This window comes from Psittacula echo, assembly GCF_963264785.1.
Source record: "Psittacula echo genome assembly, chromosome: Z".
NCBI classification, from domain to species: domain Eukaryota; kingdom Metazoa; phylum Chordata; class Aves; order Psittaciformes; family Psittacidae; genus Psittacula; species Psittacula echo.
Window position 1 is genome coordinate 26,386,581 of NC_137742.1, and position 20,634 is coordinate 26,407,214.

At 40.6% G+C, this 20,634-nt stretch overlaps 1 protein-coding gene across 1 annotated transcript in view; it reads left to right on the forward strand.

Annotated features, from left to right (window-relative positions):
- Window positions 1-7,375: 7,375 nt before the first annotated feature.
- AP3B1 (adaptor related protein complex 3 subunit beta 1) overlaps window positions 7,376-20,634 on the forward strand; it is a 157,483-nt gene continuing 144,224 nt past the window's right edge. The window contains exon 1 of the mRNA XM_080637267.1: window positions 7,376-7,569. Coding sequence (XP_080493393.1) covers window positions 7,439-7,569 — 131 coding nt within the window. The 5' untranslated portion in view covers window positions 7,376-7,438. The remainder of the gene's footprint in view (window positions 7,570-20,634) is intronic.

A 20,634-nucleotide genomic window follows, 5' to 3' on the forward strand; every position in this document is an offset into this window, starting at 1 on the left:
ATATTACTTTCATAGGAAAATTAGTGACTAAAGTAGCATGGACACTAATAACCATGTAGCACTTTCAATCTAATAACCATGTAGCACTTGGAATCTAATAACCACGCAGCAGCACCAAAGCATTACAACTGAAGGACAGCCAGCAAGCTGGGACTTGGTGTCTCTAAGAACAGAACAGATGAGTCACGCTAGATATAACATTTGAAGTACATTTTAAAGGCAGCCATAATAGCCCTGTAAACATTTAGTATTTTTAATGACTGATCACAGTGATTTGGCAGGGGTGAACACAAATTTTCTTTCACAACTTCAAAGGCAGAAATGCCAAACAAGACCTGAGGGGATAAATAAGGCTGAAAACAAAGGATGTTTCTGTTTTTCTCTCAAATAAAACAGGAACACTCATTAAAGTTTCAGCTTTTGTGATCAGAATAGGATGTGTATCCTGACTTGTCTCATACGTGGTATTTTTCAACTACAGATGGGTAGACCGGTGTGTTGCCATTTCTTAGAAAAGGAAACAGAAATGGAAAGATAGTATTACTTTAATTCCCAAGTTCTCAGACTACAAGTCTTTGGTAAATCATGCCATTTGATATATATGTACTAATTTCTTTCATTATTACTTCTTTCATATTGCATTGAAATTCCTAGTTTCACTGTATGGGCTGTTGGTGCTCTGTAGAGCACTTCTCAGTGGTTTGTGTGAACTCAGCTTATCACCTGCAATTTCTCATTTTTCAGCTATTAAATTGTGTTGTAAGACAGCAGGATGCACACACATGTATATAACTGCAATAGTAATAGTGAACTGAAATATATAAGAACGGTTGCAGCTGCAAAGGTCCATCTACCCTGGATGTTTAAGAACGTTTAAGTACCAGGTTCTTATGGAAGAGTATCAGAACAAAGAGAGTATGCAACGGTAGTTTTCTATAATAAACTTCTGTTTTGAGAACTTTGTGAACCAGAGCTCTTATCTTTGTATTTAATACCTTTTTCTTCATGAGTTTGTCTTCCTGTTCTTCGAACTCATGAAAACTTTTGCCATCAACAATATCCTATGATAACTTATTAAAACCCACATTTCAGTTGTGCTGTAGGAAATAAAGAACCTTTATTTTGTATCTACAATTTACCAGTTTCATTTGATGCCTCCTAGCAGATGAGAAAAATCTCATGTTCTCTGTGAGATTTGTCACTTCACAGATATCTATCATAAACCAGATAGATCTCTACTAAATGTCTATTTTCTAGGCCAAAGAGTTCAATCTAGTTAGGCTTTTTTCTCATAAGTCATTCTTTATCTTGATTTCTCTGTATGATTTCAAGTTTTGTTAAATACATCAAGATGTACTGACCAGGGCTCATTACAAGTACTCTGTAGCATTAATAATGAGAATTTATAAATATGCACTGTATTTCCTTTATTTTAGTATTTAAAATGAGAGAAATCTACTTTTCTCACATAAATTTTAAGGAAGTTCCTTTTCAGAAGTGTGAAAAAATTATATACTTTTCAGTGATTCTGTAACACTGAATAAGTAACACTGAATAAGGTGTCTAATTAGTAAAATGAATAAATACCAGAGACACAGTCTGATATTTCCACGAACATTTTAATGTAAGATTATTTTACATGTTGTGATTTATATATTCATAATTTTAAATTTAATGTAATACTCACAATTACACTTTAACATTAAATAAATGTAATTAAGGTTAATATAATTACAAATGTAATAATATTACAATTATAATAATTATTTAAAATATATTTTGAACAGATTTTTTTTGCATAAATTCTCTTTACTATGGATTCCTTACATTTTTTAAGAAACAGGACATATATCTTGTCTGAGAGATAACATTTAATTATAGGAAAAAACCTTCATATTTAAATAACTAAATAAGCTAGTTTTAGAATGTCCTGGGTTCAGCAGCAGCAGTCACTTTTTCTCCTTCTCAGTAGCTGGTGCAGCGCTGTGTTTTTGACTTTCGGCCTGGGGACAGTACTGATAAAACCGATGTTTTCAGTTGCTGGTCAGACTGTTTACCCTGACCAAGGACTTTGTGAGTCTCATGCTCTGCCAGGGAGGAGGGGAAGCCGGGAGGAAGCAGGGACAGGACACCTGACCCAAACTAGCCAGAGGTATTCCATACCACAGCACATCATGCCCGGGATGTAACTGGGAGTTAACCCAGAAGGGCACTCTCTGCTCAGTTGGGCTCATTTTTGGTGGTTGGTATCGTATTCTCTTCCCTTGTTATTTCTCTTATCATTATTATTATTATTATTATTGGTGGCAGCAGTAGTGATTTGTGTTATATCTTAGTTACTGGACTCATCTCAACCTGTGGGAGTTACATTCTTTCGATTCTCCTCCCCATCCCTCGGGGGGGGGGGGGGGGGGGGGGGCGGAGTATAAACTGCATGGCTGACTTGCGGACTGGCTTAAACCACGACATAGAATCACAGTTGTAGGGTGCTGAGAAACCCTTATATTATTCCAAGACAAGGCAGAGTTATGTTCAACAAGAACACACGTTTCCATGGCCTTTGGAGTTCCAGGTTAGGAAGGGTCACTATTCAGATGTGACTGCAAGGGAAATCTCTGACCGAAAAAAAAAAAAAGAAGGCTGAAATTATCTTCTGCATATCCAGTGTTATTTCCAAGATAAATCTTTCAACTTCCTCATTCTTGATCTGCCAGGAAAACAATTTATTGGCCTTTTCACCCCTTTCATAGGTAAGTGCACTTGAGTGTAGCAATTGCTTACAGACCTGATTCTCAGCCAGTTGATTATGCTCTTTCTAGAAATCATTTATAAATTAACATGCATTAAAAAAATCCGGCAGGGTAAGTAAGGTAAGTGTTTCACCCTGAGGAAAATGTGAAGAGTAACCATTTCTTGGCATTGTGCCTTATTGTGCCTCCTACAGTAAGAGAGTTCTCTGTTTCTCCCCATAGTGGAATGTGTCCCCGCCCATGGCAGGGGGGGAGTTGGAACTAGGTAAGCTTTAAGATCCCTTGCAACCCCAACCATTCTATGATTCTCTGATTCTGTGACCCAAGGGGAAACCTAGAACTGACATTAACAAGGTAGATCAAGAACAAATCTGTAACTCGGGATTCTGTGATTCTGTGTTAGAAAGGTAGTTGTGGGTAGTTGGATGTTTGAAAGGACCCACCACACCCAAAATTTCTTTTCCTAAGCAAGGTAAATCTTCTGAGATACAATAATTCTTTTCATTCTATAGGAGTAGGTATTTTTTTAAAACTAGGATACAGTACAGTAAAAATTTGAGCATTGTTTTGAATCTTTTGAACTCATTACGTGAGATCTGTGAGCACTGCGTGTGACCACGAATTTGTTCCAAGTTAATGTGGGTTTACTACTTTGATACAGTATTTGATGGTGTGATTTTAAACATCTGTGAAGATTAAATAATGAAGAATTAATAGATAATCTTTTCAATTATAGTGAAAGTTTTGAAGTCTAATTCACTTTGGATCTTATATGGATTTTAATTATCATTGAAACACCAGGTATGGTATTAGTACAAGACTGAAAGAGTACTTATTCCACTAGTCTTATTTATATTTGGAGGTTTTTATATTTCTGTAATAGTTTTGAATACAATCTTGATATTTTTTAATTCTATCAGAATAAAAGTAAAATCTAATTTTATATATAAATGAAAGTTATAATTTGAATTCTGGTAATATCTATTTTGCATATTTATGCTTGAAGAAATTACAAAGAACTTATATAATCAAATTGTTCTATTTTTAAAACATTTTCTCTTTTGTGTTCTATTCTTGCTTTTTGCTTTCTACTTTTCCTATTCATCATTTAACCAAAATCTTCATAATCATTTGCAAGAACATTAACTGATGAAGCCAGAAGACACGTGTAATTTCAGAGTTTGTAGAAGAGCTGTAGGAGCAAAATAGTCTCCTGGTCTCACCAGTAGATATGTGAGCAGCTCATGCATGTAAAATGGTAGCCCGTTCTGCTAAGGAATGGAGAACAGCTATTTTTGAAAGAACACCAGTTAGCTTTTATTATTATTTCAACTCCAGATTCAACTGGAGACAGGCAGATCAACGTGGTTTTTTAGACCCATTAGTCTTCCTGAACTACTTGGGAATACCAGCAGCTGAGCTCATGCCTCAGACTGAAACCCCATCGTTTCAGGTTAGGGAATGAGTACTTGGTTCTTAATTTCAAAGTAGGTGATTATACACCAGATTTCTAAATCATTACTGAATTAAAAATATTAATATTCAGAAGTCTGTATTGTATCATTACTTATATTTCATAAATGATAATTACTTAAAAAAAAATGAAGTAAAAACTTTTACAGATTTGTGTAGGCTACGCAATACCTGCACATTTTAGGTATATCAGAAACTATCAGCACTATAGAAAATATGATCAAATCACTTAATATCTTGACATTTCTGTTATAAAGAGCTTGAATTGTATTAAAAAAGTTTCCTTACCAATGCATCTCCTGTTTTTCATGGCAAACAGCATACTAATAATCTGAGCCACAAGAGGGCATCAAATAAGCAGACTGCAGCCCAGCTCAGCTGAAGATAAAAAAAAGGGACATAACTTTGTAAAAAACACTTCAAAGTATCTTCTATAAATGCTTCAGAAATCTGAGAAAAGTTAATGTTTGTTTGAATTACAAAATTAGTTTGTTAAGTAACATGAATCTTTTTTTTTTCTTAAATGCGTATGTACATGCAATATGTAAATTTTGATGAAAATGTATTATGTGTTTATCCATAAAATTCCTCTTTCCTTCCATAGAGACGTGGAATTTATTGCTAAGTGTAATTATTTTTTAAAAGCTATATCCAAATATCACATATTATTATATAGTCATTTACATCAATGAATGGAAGAGTAAGAAACTATGCAATTTACTAGATACCATAGAAGCAGCAGGTGTCAAAATGGTGTGAATCATGGAGGCGAAACAGTTCCAAAAAGTAACATGATGAGTGGAAAACTGAGAAGCAAAAGCCTTCTGTTTTAATCCTTGATGGGATTAAAAATCCCTGTTTCAAGCTTTGTCTTATTTTTCTTACGCTGCACAAAAAACTTGAAATATAAGTATACTGTAATCAGTGAATGTAAGTGGATTTGGTAGCATTTGTGTTTCATAATTCAGTAATTCTGACATAATCTTGTACAGATATATATCCAATGTGCAAGTACATTACCACTGCATGGTGATTCTGAAGAGTTAATGCAGCCAAGAAAAGGCTCGTCATTGAGCACTTGTGGAATATTTGAGACTAAATATTAAGAACCGATAGCAAGAGCTTATCACTAGTCTTCCTCATAAGGCTGTTTAAGTATAACTGATAAATCTTCATATAATATTTGCTTTCTGTTCTCAGTTTCAAGGCCCTCCCAAGCTCTGCTTCACTATTATCTGCTCCTCATATCACAGTCCCGTGATTATCCACCTCAATAGCCCACTTGTCTGCTTTTCCCCATGTTTGTGCTCCCACAAATTGCTCTGAAATACGCTACAAGTCTACTGTTATCTTTTTCCGTTATTCCTTCCCCTAAGATTACTTTTTAAGTGGTATAAGTAAAAATAAAAGAATTAGTTGAAATGTTTCTTACTGCTAAAAATAAGCACTTAATTTACCTATCTATACCAAAAAACCAAGCATTTTAAACCTCCTGCTTCAAAGAACAGGCAGACAATCTTAAAAGAAACTAGAACAGATCTACCTGACAAAGAATGGACTCGGCCTATTGCAGGCTACCCCTTCCTACACTCTATGTGCCTTATACACAAATAAAAGATGTAGGTGGGGCACCTTCATGTAAGCATAACCATGTTTGGAACCAAAGTACAAGTGTTCTCACCACTGCTTTTTTGAAATTCAATCCATGGTTTGAAAAACAGAGAGAAACAATTTCATAGGATGGCTGATATAAATTCCTAGATCTCTCTGTAGATCAGAGCAACATCTTAAACACTTAGGAGAGCAGTTAAGTGCACATCTTTGTTCAGCTCAGACCCAGTTCTCCAGCAGCCTGCTCTGGTTTTCGATCCCTTAAAACTCAGGATGTAGGATGCCATTTGACTGGGTATGATTGAGAGGTGTCCATCTCAAGTCACATCATTGGAAGAGTATCAACATTTATAATGGCAGTTATAGTGAGATACTTACAGAGAGTATGGGAGAGAAGACTATGATGGCTGTTAGTGCAAACAGGGCAAAAGGCAGGACAAAAACGTAAGATTATAAAGAACCAACAGGTAAAATGGTGATGGTCAAGCATATTCACACAGGGACATCTACATTCTAAGCCATGACTTTCAAGAGACAGTCCTGGAAAGAAAAAAGCTGTGAGAGGATCATAAAACAAAAACAAAATGTTGGCATTCATGGAAGGCAGTTACTGAGGACAACTGCCCTTACAGCAGCCCTAAACTCTGAATAGTTCCTGTATTGGTAATTCCTTTAGTCACATTTATTTGCTTGCCAATGACTCAGTTTCACTCAGAAATGTACAGATTGCTGAAAGACAAGAAAATCAAAAAGCTGTTTTGGAAAAATATTATGATAATCCAGGTGTTTTTTTTTTTTTTTTTTTTTTTTTTTTTGTCTTCCTTGTGCAAGATGAAAAGTATTAATTATGAACTGCAACCTTTTGGAAATGAGTTCAGTTCTCAGGACAAAAACGTTGGACTCTGATAACTTATGTCAGGGATGGATAGATGCCCATTTTAATAAACACAGATTACTTTTGAGACACTGGGGGGAAAGTGGAAAGATGCAGGTTGGAAAGTAAGATTGCAAAAAGAAATCTGGGAAACTTTTCTCAAACAATTTTGACTTATCCTTTCATTTTTATGGCCCCCCCATAAGTACACTCCTGGTGTTAGTCTACGCTATCCCACTGCTTCTGTAACGGGAGTGTGGAGGTCAGCGTGAGGTGCCGCCATTTACTGGGAAGTAAATAAACTCGTAATGCGGATTACCAGAAACAACAGACGAGTCGATGCCATTGGCCATACTTTGTGTTTTCAAGGGTTGTGCCCAAGAAATGGCGAACGGCTAGGAAGCACACCCTGGCCCCCAACCAGCTCGAGTGTCTCCACCTCGCGACAAGCCAAACGCCCGAACTCCTCCGCATCGGAGGTGAGGCTGCGAACTTCAACTGTCCCATGGAGAAGGATACACCCCACCCCCCCCACCTCCCCCGTTCGCCACTCTCAGCGGCAGCACGTTGGGGCAGGCCGAGCTCCGCCCCGGCCGGTTGGCCCCGCCTCCCGCCTCGTGACCTGCCCGCCTCGCCGTGCTGGCGCTCTCCCGCCGCTTCCGGGAGGGAAGGTGTTGGGTGTGCCGCGCCGGTAAGTTTGTGGGACCGAGCGGAAAGTACCGGAGGCAGCATGTCTGGTAACGGGCTCAGCTACAGCGAGCAGGGAGGAGAGGCGGCGCCTGAGCTGGCCCAGGAGGCGGCGACCACCACGACCCCCTCGATTCCCGCGGCCTTCGGGCTCTTCTGCAGCGACACCAAAAAGTAAGGGAGCCGGGCGGGGCCAAGCGGGGGGGCCCATGCCTCGGGTCTGCTGGGTGCGTGAGCGGGGAGTGATCCCTTGGGCGGTGCTGCCCGCTCGGGCCGTGCTGCGCTAACGGGACCCTTGTTGTCAGGGGAGGAGGAGAGGGGCCTAGGGGCTCCTCCTGCGAGGCAGCTGCAGGGGCCGCGGTCGGGCCCGGCCTGCCCGCTTCTACCCCGATGTAAATTCGTGGGGAAGTTGGCTTGCTTACCTTTAAGGTGTGCATAGCAGAACGGTAATCTGTGAAGTTTTTGTGTTGGCTTGTTTGAAAAGCTGGTTAGCACTTTCACTCTGTTTTGGTAGCTAACCACACTAGCTTAGTTTAATTTTGCCTTCAAACGCAGGTAAAAAAAAGGCGTAGAAGTATTTGTGGGACTTGCAGTTGGGAATGTAGTTGATCACAGCGAGGCGGCCAGCTGGAAATGGGTGTTAACAGTGCTGTGTCTTGGTCAGAAGTCAACATGAGGAAATGGAGGAGCTAAAACCAGCCGAAGTGCATGGGCACAAAGAGCCTTCAGCTTCTTAAATAAGAGACTTGGAAAGCGTAAAAAAAAAAAAAAAAAGTGTCTAAATGGAAGGATCAAGAGGGTTGCTAAGCTGGAATTGTATCCTACAGCAAATTGGAAATCTATTCCAAGAGCAACCAATAAAAAGCGCCATAAACTAAGGTCTCATGTACATTAGAAAATCAATCACTACCTCTTCAGTTTGATTGTTCTGCACAAAGAGAACATCCATGCTCTAGAAACCTCGACTGATGTGTTTATTTTTGGGCCACACCAGAGTAAATCACAACATGAGACTTCTGGCACTCTGATGCTTAGCTCTGTCAGACTGCAGCTGATAGGCCTCCTCAGTTTGCCAGACCAGTCACGTTTGTCTTCCCCTGCCATTACACTAAATACTTTTTCATTCTGCTGCAGTTGAAATTTTTGCCGCTCTAGTGTGGATGCCTCTCTGCTGACATGTGTGTTGTAGCTCATTTGTTGTTTGCACGCTTCCTTTCCTGTCCCCTTCCATAGAAGCAACTTTGGACTTTTAACTGCTGCTTCTTTTCCACAGAGGATGGAGCCCCAATCATTGGTTATGTCATAATTAGCTACATATCTCATTTAATCCTAGCTGACAAATAAGTTCTTGTTGAAGTCCAAGTTATCCATAATGCAGACTTGTGTGGATAAACTCTGAGTATGATTGGGTAGTCAAGGAACAGACACTGTGCAGGGAAGATTATGAAATTTGGGTAATGTGAAAAAGGCCTCACTGCAGGTGAGGATTATTGTTACAAAAGCAGACTGTTGCAGTGTATTTGGAAAATGCAGTAGCCATTTATCAAGCGTATAGCATGTATGTTGTATAGTCCATACTGGTAATAGCCTGAAAACTCCTTACTGAGAAGCAAACAGAATTTCTCTTCCTTAGAGCCAAAATGAAAATCTTAAAACAGGGAATGCAGCTCAGATGGAGAACAAAATAAAATTACTGTTATGGCTTTTCACAGTTTGTTTGCTGATCTCTTGATTGTCACTCAACTCTGCTGAATATGATCATTGATATGCTTATCTCCCATATCATTGTGAGTTTTCAGTGCTTGGCAAATTTTCTTTGATGCTGAGGAAGGGGGATTCCTCCTTAGACCTACTGATGATACAAGAAGTACTCTTCCTTCAGATATATAACATATGGCCCAGAATGTTGTTGCAGTAAGTGTTGGACTAAAGGCCTGCACTTGTTTGTTGCCAGTGAATTTGAACAATATCATGTGACTGAAGTGTAAATATCAAGATATCGCTGTAAATGCTTTCTTTAAAAAATTCCAGTCTCTTTTCTTTGTTGTCTGTTTTTTGTTTGTCATGAAGGGGAAGTGTGCCAAAATACTTATGAAATAAGCAAATTGTTTATTAGGATAAGCTGTCTTCAGTCTTGCAGCATGAATTGTATGAAACAGCCTATGACGGTTTGCATACAGAGGCACAAATTAGTACAGTAGACTTAAATCTGAAGTCTGCAGTTGACTTAATACAAATTATTTGGCCTAGCTTCTGCTCTTAACATTTCAATAGAAATACTCAGCTGAAGAATCATCTAAAAGTTCTGAGCATCCCTTGGTATCAAAAGCTGATGTGTCTTATTATCTTTCTAAAGCTACCTTTTTTTACCTTTGGCAATTCTGTGACTCATTCCTTCACTTTCAATTACAAATAGAACCTTCAGTTCCATTAATGCACGTAGTATTTTCTTGACATGTTAGTGTTGTGGTTTGGTTGGGGCACATGCTATCAGTATTGAAAATATCTCAGTGCCTTGAAACTTCTGTTGTGGTGACATCTTAAACATGACGAAGGGGAAAGTTTGACTGTTAGAAGATCAATGAAGATGAAATAGTAATTGAAATAAATAGTTACCTTAATATAAACAAGGTGCATATAGTATGTTTCTCATTAGTTAATATATTGTATATATGTGATATGGTAAAAAAAATTGAAAACTGCAACTTTGGTCTACTTCTATAAGGTAATTGTGTGAATGCTTAGGACAAAAGAAGTGAGGAAGGAAGCTTGTTCTAAACTGTTACATAAATCACTATTAGGTACAACATATACATAAAAAGCTGTTTCCTTGCTAGTTTTAACTAAACTGAAACTGTGTTTGATTTTCTGAACAAATATATGAGATTGGGTCTAGGTTGTTCTGTGAGTATTGAATCCTAACTAAAGAGGCAAATACACCTTACATATTTGGTATGTATTGCTTTTAAAAAGCATTTTGGTTAGTTCAGTCCCTTTAAATGCATTAGAGATGGACATAATGTTCAGAGGGTAGAAATTTTGTGTTCGTTCCATTAAAAATCTCAATAATTGAATAATTAAAAGATCCTTTATACCTGAGATAAGTTAGCTTTAATCTTCTTGTGTGGAATAGGCCCCATTACATGGCTGGAGATGCTGGTTCCTCTCTCTACCTGCTCCCTCTTCCATGCTTGTCACATGAGCTGACCTGGTGCTACTCCTTTATACAACTTGTTTAGTTAAATGGTAGGAATTTCTTTGTGTGTCCAGGTAGGTAGTCTGATACTTGTCTGTGAACTGGTTACATTCCAGACATAGGTCACTGTAGGAGCTCCCAGATGTATATCATTCACATGCCCAACATGTCTGAGAAAGAAGAAAAAGGGTTGGGTTGTGGGCCACCAGACTACTGGAAGTGGTCTGCAGATTAGTCTTTGTCCATAACAAGAGTTTTCAGCAGAAAATTGGTAAGAGCTAAAGGGTCATGTAAATCTTACGGGCAAGCTGAATCCAGTGTGTGGACCTCTAGGTATTTCTTTATGGTCTAGATTGATGGGATTAGTGAAATAAGCACTGCCTACTGGGAAAGCTGTCAAAATTATCTGTATAGTGTACAGAGATACCATTTGATGCACATCACCTGAGTTAATAAGATATTTTTATATTTACACTATGTACTCCTGCTCTGTGTAGAGGGATAAAAAATCCTAACTGCCTTCCAACTTTTAAGAAGACCTGGAGATATAATTAGTAACAATCCATGTTAATGGCATACGTTACTGTGCAACTATCGTTGCCTAACGTTAATTGCAGGTAGACAGAGGATTTTAATCTACATTACATTTTTTAAAAAATTACTTGTATGTAATATTAAAATACAATAATGTGTTGTTTTTTTTTTTATTTGAACAATACCATTTCCGAGATAAAACTAGCTACTGCTGTATCTAAGCCAAATGTAAAACTTTACAGATGAACCACAGGAGTAATGAGTAGGTATCAATTGATAAGTACAATATTGAGGCAGATGGCAAAATTTATAACATGCATTCTCAACTTTACTGATTTGCATCTTTAAACTGTATTCCTGCCAAGCAAAATACATTTGTAATTTATTAGACTTTTTTCCTGCAGGTCTGGCGTATATATTCTGTTGAGCTATTAATCAGAAAACTCGGCAGGGCTGCAAACCCATTTTTTTTGCTGAGATTTTCAAGCCTGTTTTGCAGAGAACTGATCTAAGGTGGTGATTTCATTAAGATACTCATTCTCCAATGCTTCTGTGCAGAAGGCTTTTCTAACTTCATCAGAGCTAAAAACTTGCTTTCAACAGCTGCCAGAGATGTTCTTGGAGTCTTAAATTGATCCGGTTTTGCCTTGGCATATCCTGTTCAACTGGTCATGAAAAGTGTACATAGACTGCCATTTGTGAAATTCTTGGAGGAAACTACAGCTCTAATATTCAAACTTGATGCATCCACTAGCTCGCTGGCACAACTCCTTTGTTTTCCCATCTGTTATAATGGCGCTATGCCCACTAATATGATGATATGCCAGTTTCGGTAGGATGTACAAGCCAGCAAAGACGAATGGTTTGGATGAACTGATGACTCTACAAGATAAAATCTAAACCCTGTAGTCATTACCAGGATAGGAACTAAATAGTGTATGAACATGGGTGCAGAGTATTTCTCCAGCTGAAATCGGTCAGATCTGATGGGAAGTGACACACAGTGAATATATTGTTATATATATTCTGTGCTCTTGGCACATATGAGGATGCAAGCAATAAACTGTTGATTTGCTGTGATCCTCTCTAATGTAGTCATTAAAATTTTTTGAGGGTTTTTTTATCTCCTCAGGCAAGTTTTATAGCTTAAGGTCTTCACTGTAGTGGCTGCATATCTACTAAGTTGTCGCATATTTGCCTTGGACACTGCATCTGGAATGACATTAGTAATGCATTTCTGTAATGTTGTAAGACTGACACTTGCAAGAAATTTCAGATTTTCTTAGTTGTCCTTTTCTGAACACTGTCCTTGTCTATGACACTCTGGGTTTCTTTTTTTACCTTGAAAAATGAATTATTTTGGCATATAAAGATTTTTTTTTTGCATCTTTCTGAAATATGAACAGCATTGTAATGCTCTTCAGTAGTGTTTCTGAAATGTTGTCTACATATATGTAAATATACAAACCCTGTTGTAGGTTTCAGCACACCTTTGTGGTGATATCTTTGAAAGAAGTGTCTTCCCACTGTTTTCAGGAGAGCTGAATCTCACTTTGTCCTGTAATCCCTCCACAGCTATCAAATGCTGCAGAGTGATCTGCAAGTGTCTACAAATTCTGATGACTGGCCTCAAGATAGGCTGCAAATTGACACAACCGCTTACATGGCAGCACCACTTCATATGCCCCCTTTTCAGCCTTCAAGAAACTGATTTCTGCCACCAAGGAAGATTTTTATCTTGCAGAACCTTCTCTGCAGCATTGGAGGTGTGGGCAGTATCACAAGAAGTCATATGTGGTGGGATTGCAAGATCTGAATTTTCATCCTTTCATTCAGCCTTCCTTGTTGCTGGGTGAAATAGTGCCTATAACTACTGGCAATATATAATCTTAGAGTAAATCACAATCCTTTCCAGAAAGGGTTTCAAACTGCTTTGTCATACTAGCTACCATCTGCTTACAGCTTTTGAAATTTATTTAGTTACATATCTGCATGATATTGGTCATCGCAGCAACTTAGAGGTGTTCATGCACCAAGTTGCTCAAGCGTTGTTCAGGTACTGTAGTTTCACAGCAGGGAACTGGGAAGATACTTAAGATACTGAAAAAGTTGGGGCGGTTCAGCCTGGAGAAGAGAAGGCTTAGTGGAGACCTCATAGCAGCCTTCCAGTATCTGAAGGGGGCCTACAAGGATGCTGGGGATGGACTATTCATCAGGGCCTGTAGTGACAGGACAAGGGGTAACGGGTTGAAACTTCTACAGGGGAAGTTTAGATTGGATATAAGGAAGAAATTCTTTACTGTGAGGGTGGTGAGGCGCTGGAATGGGTTGCCCAGGGAAGTTGTGAATGCTCCATCCTTGGCGGTGTTCAAGGCCAGGTTGGATGAGGCCTTGGGTGGCATGGTTTAGTGTGAGGTGCCCCTGCCCATGGCAGGGGGTTGGAACTAGATGATCTTAAGGTCCTTTCCAACCCTAACTATTCTGTGATTCTGTGATTCTGTGATTCTGTGATTCTGTGATTCTGTGATTCTGTGATTCTGTGATTCTGTGATTCTGTGATTCTGTGATTCTGTGATTCTGTGATTCTGTGATTCTGTGATTCTGTGATTCTGTGATTCTGTGATTCTGTGATTCTGTGATTCTGTGATTCTGTGATTCTGTGATTCTATCACTACTGGTGCTGCCAGGAGAAAGGGGCGGGTCATAGTGGCAGGGAACTCTACTTTGGAAGGAACAGAGGCACCCATCTGTTGGCCTGACCCAGTCTCAAGGGAGGTGTGTTGCCTACCAGGGTCACGGATCAGGGATGTTGCAGAGAGGCTGCCTGGTCTAGTAAGTCCTACGGACTGTTACCCACTTCTAGTGATCCATATGGGTGCTAGTGATATAGATAGCAGTAGCCCAGAGAACATAAAGAAGGACTACAGAGCCCTGGTAGAGGTGGTTAGGGGCTCTGGAGCTCAAATAGTCTTTTTGTCAATTCTCCAGGATAAAGTGAAGGACCTTAAAAAGGTTAGGCAGATTTACCAGGTTAACAAATGGTTAGAACGGTGGTGCCATAGTTAGGGGTTTGGGTATCTAGAACATGGGACTCAATTTAGTAGGCCAGGTCTACTGGAGGCTGCTGAAGCTGGTCTGACAATGAAGGGTAAGAGCGGTTTTGATAGGAGGCTTGCCAGACTGGTCAAGAAGGCTTTAAAACAGATGTACTGGGGGAAGGAGGCATCATTCCATCCCAACACACCCAGTCAGTTGCCAGCACCTGTAATAAATGCTGGGAGCAATGTAGAGATATTCCAGCTGCTCCAGCCAATGAGCTGGTTTCATTTGGAGTTTGCCTCAGATGCCTCTATACAAATGCCTGTAGCATGGGGAACAAACAAGAGGAATGATAGATGTGTGCACATCTGTGGGGGTATCATATAATAGGCATCACAGAAACATGGTGGGATGGCTCCTACGACTGGAGTGTTGGAATAGAAGGTTACAGGCTCTTTAACAGGCCTGGCAGGCAGGGAGGAGGAGTTGCTATTTATGTTAGGGATAGGCTGGAGAGTATGGAACTCCGTCTGGGGATGAGTGAGCAGTCAACAGAGAGTTTGTGGGTCAAGGTTAATGGAAGAACAGCTATGGGAGACATTACTGTGGGGATCCGTTACAGACCGCCTGATCAAGAGGAATCTGTGGATGAAGTGCTCTACAGACAGATAGGAAAAGCCTCATGCTCACAGGCCCTTGTTCTCATGGGGAACTTCAACCACCCTGACATTTGTTGGAGGGACGGTATGGTCCGGCACAGGCAATCCAGGAGGTTTCTCTATTGTGTGGAAGGCAGCTTCCTTCTGGAAGTAATAGAGGAGCTGACAAGGAGAGGTGCCATGCTTGACCTCGTGCTCAGCAACAGGGAGGGGCTGGTTGGAAACGGGATGCTCCAGGGCAGCCTTGGTTGCAGCAATCACGAGATGGTTGAATTCGAGATCCTTAGGACAGTGAGAAGAACATGCAGCAAGCTCACTGCCCTGGACTTCAAGAGAGCAGACTTTGGCCTCTTCGGGAACCTGCTTAATAAGGTTCCAGGGGATACAGCCCTAGAGGGCAGGGGGGCCCAAGTTGGTTGATATTCAAGGATCACCTGCTCCAAGCTCAAGAGTGTTGCATCCCAACTAGAAGGAAGTGCAGCAGGAGGGCCAGGAGACCTCCTTGGATGGATAAGGAGCTGCTGAGGAAAATTCAAAGGAAAAAAGAGGCTTATAGAAGGTGGAAGCAGGAACAGGCAGCCTGGGAAGAATACAGGGATGTTGTCTGGGAAGCTAGGGACCAGGTGAGGAAGGCTAAGGCCCAGTTAGAATTGAACTTGGCTAGGGATGTTAAGAATAGCCGGAAGGGATTTTATAGGTACATAGCAAATAAAAGACAGACTAGGGACAATGTAAGCCCCCTCCAGAAGATATCGGGAGAACTGGCTACCCTGCATTTGGAGAAGGCTGAGGTTCTTAATGACTTCTTTGCCTCAGTCTTCACTGACAAATGCTCTGACCGCACCACCCAAGTTTTGGAAGGCGAACGCAGGGACTGTGAGAATGAAGACCCTAGGCCCACTGTAGGAGAGGATCTGGTTCGAAACCGTCTTAAGAGCCTGAACGTGCACGAGTCCATGGGACCTGATGAAATCCATCCGTGGGTCCTGAAGGAGCTGGCGAGTGAAGTTGCTAAGCCACTGGCCATCATATTTGAAAAACCATGGCAGTCAGGTGAAGTTCCCGACGACTGGAAAAAGGGAAATATAACCCCCATTTTCAAGAAGGGGAAAATGGATGACCCAGGGAATTACAGACCAGTCAGTCTCACCTCCATGCCTCGTGAAATCTTGGAGCAGATTCTCCTGGAAGGCATGCTAAGGCACATGAAAAACAAGGAGGTGGTTGGTGACAGCCAGCATGGCTTCACTAAGGGGAAATCCTGCCTGACCAATTTGGTGGCCTTCTATGATGGGGCTGCGGAACTGATGGACAGGGGTAGAGCAGTTGATGTCATCTACCTGGACTTGTGCAAAGTATTCGACACTGTCCCACATGACATCCTTGTCTCTGAATTGGAGAGACATCAATTTGATGGGTGGACCACTTGGTGGATAAAGAACTGGCTGGATGGCCTCATGCAAAGAATTGCAGTCAATGGCTCAATGTCCAGCTGGAGACCAGTAATGAGTGGTGTCCCTCAGGGGTCGGTGTTGGGACCGGTCTTGTTCAACATCTTTGTGGGTGACATGGACAGTGGGATTGAGTGCACCCTCAGCAAGTCTGCTGATGACACCAAGCTGTGTGGTTCAGTTGATACGCTGGAGGGAAGGAATGCTATCCAGAGGGACCTTGACATGCCTGTGAGGTGGGCTGATGCCAGCGTTACGGAGTTTAACCATGCCAAGTGCAAGGTCCTACACCTGGGTCGGAGCAATCCCAGGCACAGCTACAGGTTGGGCAGAGAAGAGATTCAAAGCAGCCCTGCAGAGAAGGACTTGGGGGTGTTGGTCGATGAGAAAATGAACATGAGCTGGCTGCAGTGTGCGCTCACAGCCCAGAAAGCCAACCGTATCCTGGGCTGCGTGAAAAGGAGCATGACCAGCAGGTCGAAGGAGGTGATCCTGCCTCTCTACTCAGCTCTCATGAGACCTCACTTGGAGTATCGTGTACAGTTCTGGTGTCCTCAACAGAAGAAGGACATGGAACTGTTGGAACAAGTCTAGAGGAGGGCCACGAGGAGGATCAGGGGGCTGGAGCACCTCTCGTATGAATATAGGCTGAGAAAGTTGGGGCTGTTCAGGCTGGAGAAGAGAAGGCTGCGTGGAGACCTCATAGCAGCCTTCCAGTATCTGAAGGGGGCTTATAAGGATGCTGGGGTGGGACTCTTCATTAGGGACTGTAGTGATAGGCGGATTAAAACTTAAACGGGGAAGTTTAGATTGGATATAAGGAGGAAGTTCTTTACTGTGAGGGTGGTGAGGCACTGGAATGGGTTGCCCAGGGAGGTTGTGAGTGCTCCATCCCTGGTGGTGTTCAAGGCCTCATTGGACAGAGCCCTTGGTGACATGGCCTAGTGTGAGGAGTCCCTGCCCATGGCAGGGGAATTGGAACTGGATGATCTTAAAGTCCTTTCCAACCCTAACTATTCTATGATTCTACTTTATTCAGTTTTAACTTTACGCTTCTCTGTGTGTTTCCTCACTGAGAAGGGTAACGCTACCTAAACCATCCATGGCAAGTCCTTTGAAAAATTAGTGGAAAAGTAATCATTAAAGGAGTTAAATTATGTTGGTTACCAGACTATAACCAGTCTTTTTCTTCTCTGGGCTCTCAGCCTTACAAGATACTATGGTTATCCTGGTTTTCTTCATATCTCTGCTGTCTGTACTTTAAAACGTGCTCTTTGAGTACTGTGCTTGTTTCTTGCATCGAAAAACAGGGGTGGCTGAAAAGGAAATAGATTTTTTTTTTTTTTTTTTTTAACCTGAATTTTTGTATAAAGCACGGTACAGCTACACTGAAAGCCAAAGGATTTGAGTCTCCCTTGAAATAATAGTTAAATTCTATGTTAGTTTTGTGAATTGGCAATCAAGTGTTGTAGTGGTAGAGGATGGCAATACTGAATAGCACCACAAGATGTCATTCAAACAGTTTGTGGAATAGAATGAAACTTGGTGAAACAGATTTTTTAATTTTCTGCTGTAGGAAGACCCCAAATCAACAGCAAAATAAACTCAAATTGCAGCATGTATTCACTGCTGTCCTAGCTTCTGTGTTACATGGCTCTGAAATCAGCTTACAGTTTCTCTAAAGAGTGTGAAGTTCAAAATTGTTTAGAGTTTACACAATAGCCTGAGCTAGAATAAGCCAGTTTATTTTAAGGATTTTGCAATGCCTTACTTTCTCCCCTCTCCCTCCCATTTTGTGGGGGGACACAGGACCTTCAATAGGACTTCGTTGCTACTCAGGTGTCAAGACCAAAGGTTAAACTGGTCTGTCAGTGTGGATTTTCTGCTTCAAACCTGGTAGTGTTCACAGTATTTTGAACTTCAGCTTTGAATACTTTGCTGTGTTGCAGGCAGAAAAAAAGTAAATCTTAGTATGTGTGGTTAGAAGTACGTCATCCAAACTGAAGTTGCTTAAAGATTGAATGAACACAAGAACACTGCAAGTTGTTGACTTGTAACAGTAAGCATGAAGTGGATAGAGACCTTAAAACAAGAAACACATTGTTAAAAGTCTATCAAATGGGACTTTTTGTGACGTTTGTTCTTTTTTTTATAACAGGTGGTTCCATAATATTAGAACTGGTGAAGCTTGCTTCCTCCCCTGTGGTGGATTTGTTTGCCATTCCCTCTATCTTTCAGTAACACAGTGCTGCCCTTGTATATGAAGAGCCTTGGTCTCACCATGAGTTTATTTGTTTGAAATTCCTTGCCCTTTCTTAGAGGTGATTAAAACTGTTCCCAGGCTCAGGGTCATAACAGATGACGCGGGGAGTGATAAATTCTCATTTCGTAGAACAGCAGTCTGATCAACTTACAGGAGTAAAGATTTTGTAGCTAAAGAATTATTGTTGCATTGCTGGCTGGGCTTCAGTTGCAATTTTGATACTTGGGAAACTTCTGCTTTTTACAACGAAAGGCTTATGATTAGCAGGTGACTTCTATCAGTAGCTGGGTATATTATAAATATCACAAATGCTGATGATTCTTGGGTTTCATCTTATGCCATTGCTAAAAAGAATACGGAATGTTTATCTTATCAGGGAGGCTCTTAACAATAGTTCAGAGTATATAGGTGCAGTGGAAAGTAATATGCCACAGATTATGGGTTAATATTTTAGTACGATTAAAGATTTGTGTTAGTTCCTATGAGAAAGTGTCCTGGGTTCAGCAGTAGCAGTCATTTTTTCTCCCTAGTAGCTGTTGCAGCACTGTGTTTTTGACTTTCGGCCTGGGAACAGAGCTGATAACACCGATGTTTACCCTGACCAAGGACTTTGTGAGTCTCATGCTCTGCCAGGGAGGAGGAGAAGCCGGGATGAAGCAGGGACAGGACACCTGACCCAAACTAGCCAAAGAGGTATTCCATACCACAGCACGTCATGCCCAGGATGTAGAATTGAGAGTGCCTGGAAGGGCTGGATCACTGCGGGGTGGGGGTGAGGTACCGGTTGGTGAGCGGTTGTATTCTCTTCCTTGTTATTTCCTTTATCATTATTACTATTAGTGGTAGCAGTAGTGATTTGTGTTATACCTTAGTTATTAAACTGTTCTTATCTCAACCCGTGGGAGTTGCATTCTTTTGATTCTCCTCCCTGTCCCTCCAGAAGCGGAGGGAAGAAAGGTGTGTGTGGGGGGAAGTAGACTGCGTGTTTCTCATTTACGGCCTGGGCTTAAACCACGACAGAAAGTAACAGGTAGAGGCCTGGATTTGTCACTGACATAGCTGATTTAAACCTCAATTACATACAGTTATGCATTCCCTGTTTTGTTTCTGGTAAAAGTGGGTAATGTTGCTGAGCAGAATCTGAAATCCTAGTCCTTAATCTGAGCAAGTTGCCAGTTTTAGTGACCAAATGTGTGCTAACAAGAGCACGATGTATTCAGAGTTGTTCTGTATTTGCTGTTTGCTGTAATCAGCTTGGAGAGTAATGGTCAAACTCCTTTCTGGCATAAGACTTCAGGCTGTTAAAACAGTTCGGCAGTATGTTCTCTTGACTGTCAAAGTCCTGGGGTTTTCTTGCCTTTTGTATTTTTTTTTTTCTTCCTCTCCTTTCTCTTATTTTGGGGCATTGGGGTGGGATTTTTTGAACATTTTTTTGTTTTTTTGTGACAGGGGAGTAAAGGGAGCATGAAACGGAATGAGAACTAGAAAAATTTAAGTGGTGTTTTTTATTTAATTTTTTTACAGCAGCATCTATAAGATTAGTCTTAATGGGTAGGCCTGTCATAGGTCCTGTGATATGCATACCGCTATCATATCCAGAAAAGATGCAGAGGCATATGAAGAAAGCAGTGCTTTGGGGTAGAAAAAGTAGTATCTATCTTAAAAGCCATTATCATAAATTATGAAAATGTAGAAAAAAGTTAGAAATTGTCTTCCCCTACTAAATATTTGACCAGTAATTTAAAGAGAATGTATTATTCTGGATGTGTTTTGTGATGTCCATTATGTGTGGGTTTGTAATGTTTTATTAGAGAAAGTTAGGCGATAAATTTGCATTTCTAATTTAGATTTCCTTAGCTTTCAGATTATTATACTGAGGCATACAAACCTGTGTGGTAAATATTAATATATTAAGGAATCAGTAGTCAGTTGCCTTTATAATATTTGGCTTACTGTCTTCTTTTGGTACATCCCATGCAAATAATAAATACTGTATTTCATAGGCTGTTCTTGTTGTATACAGGTATAATATTTGTAGCTATAGTCCAGTGCTTTCAGCTGGCAACTTTTTTAATAGTTAGGCTGTATTATACAGAG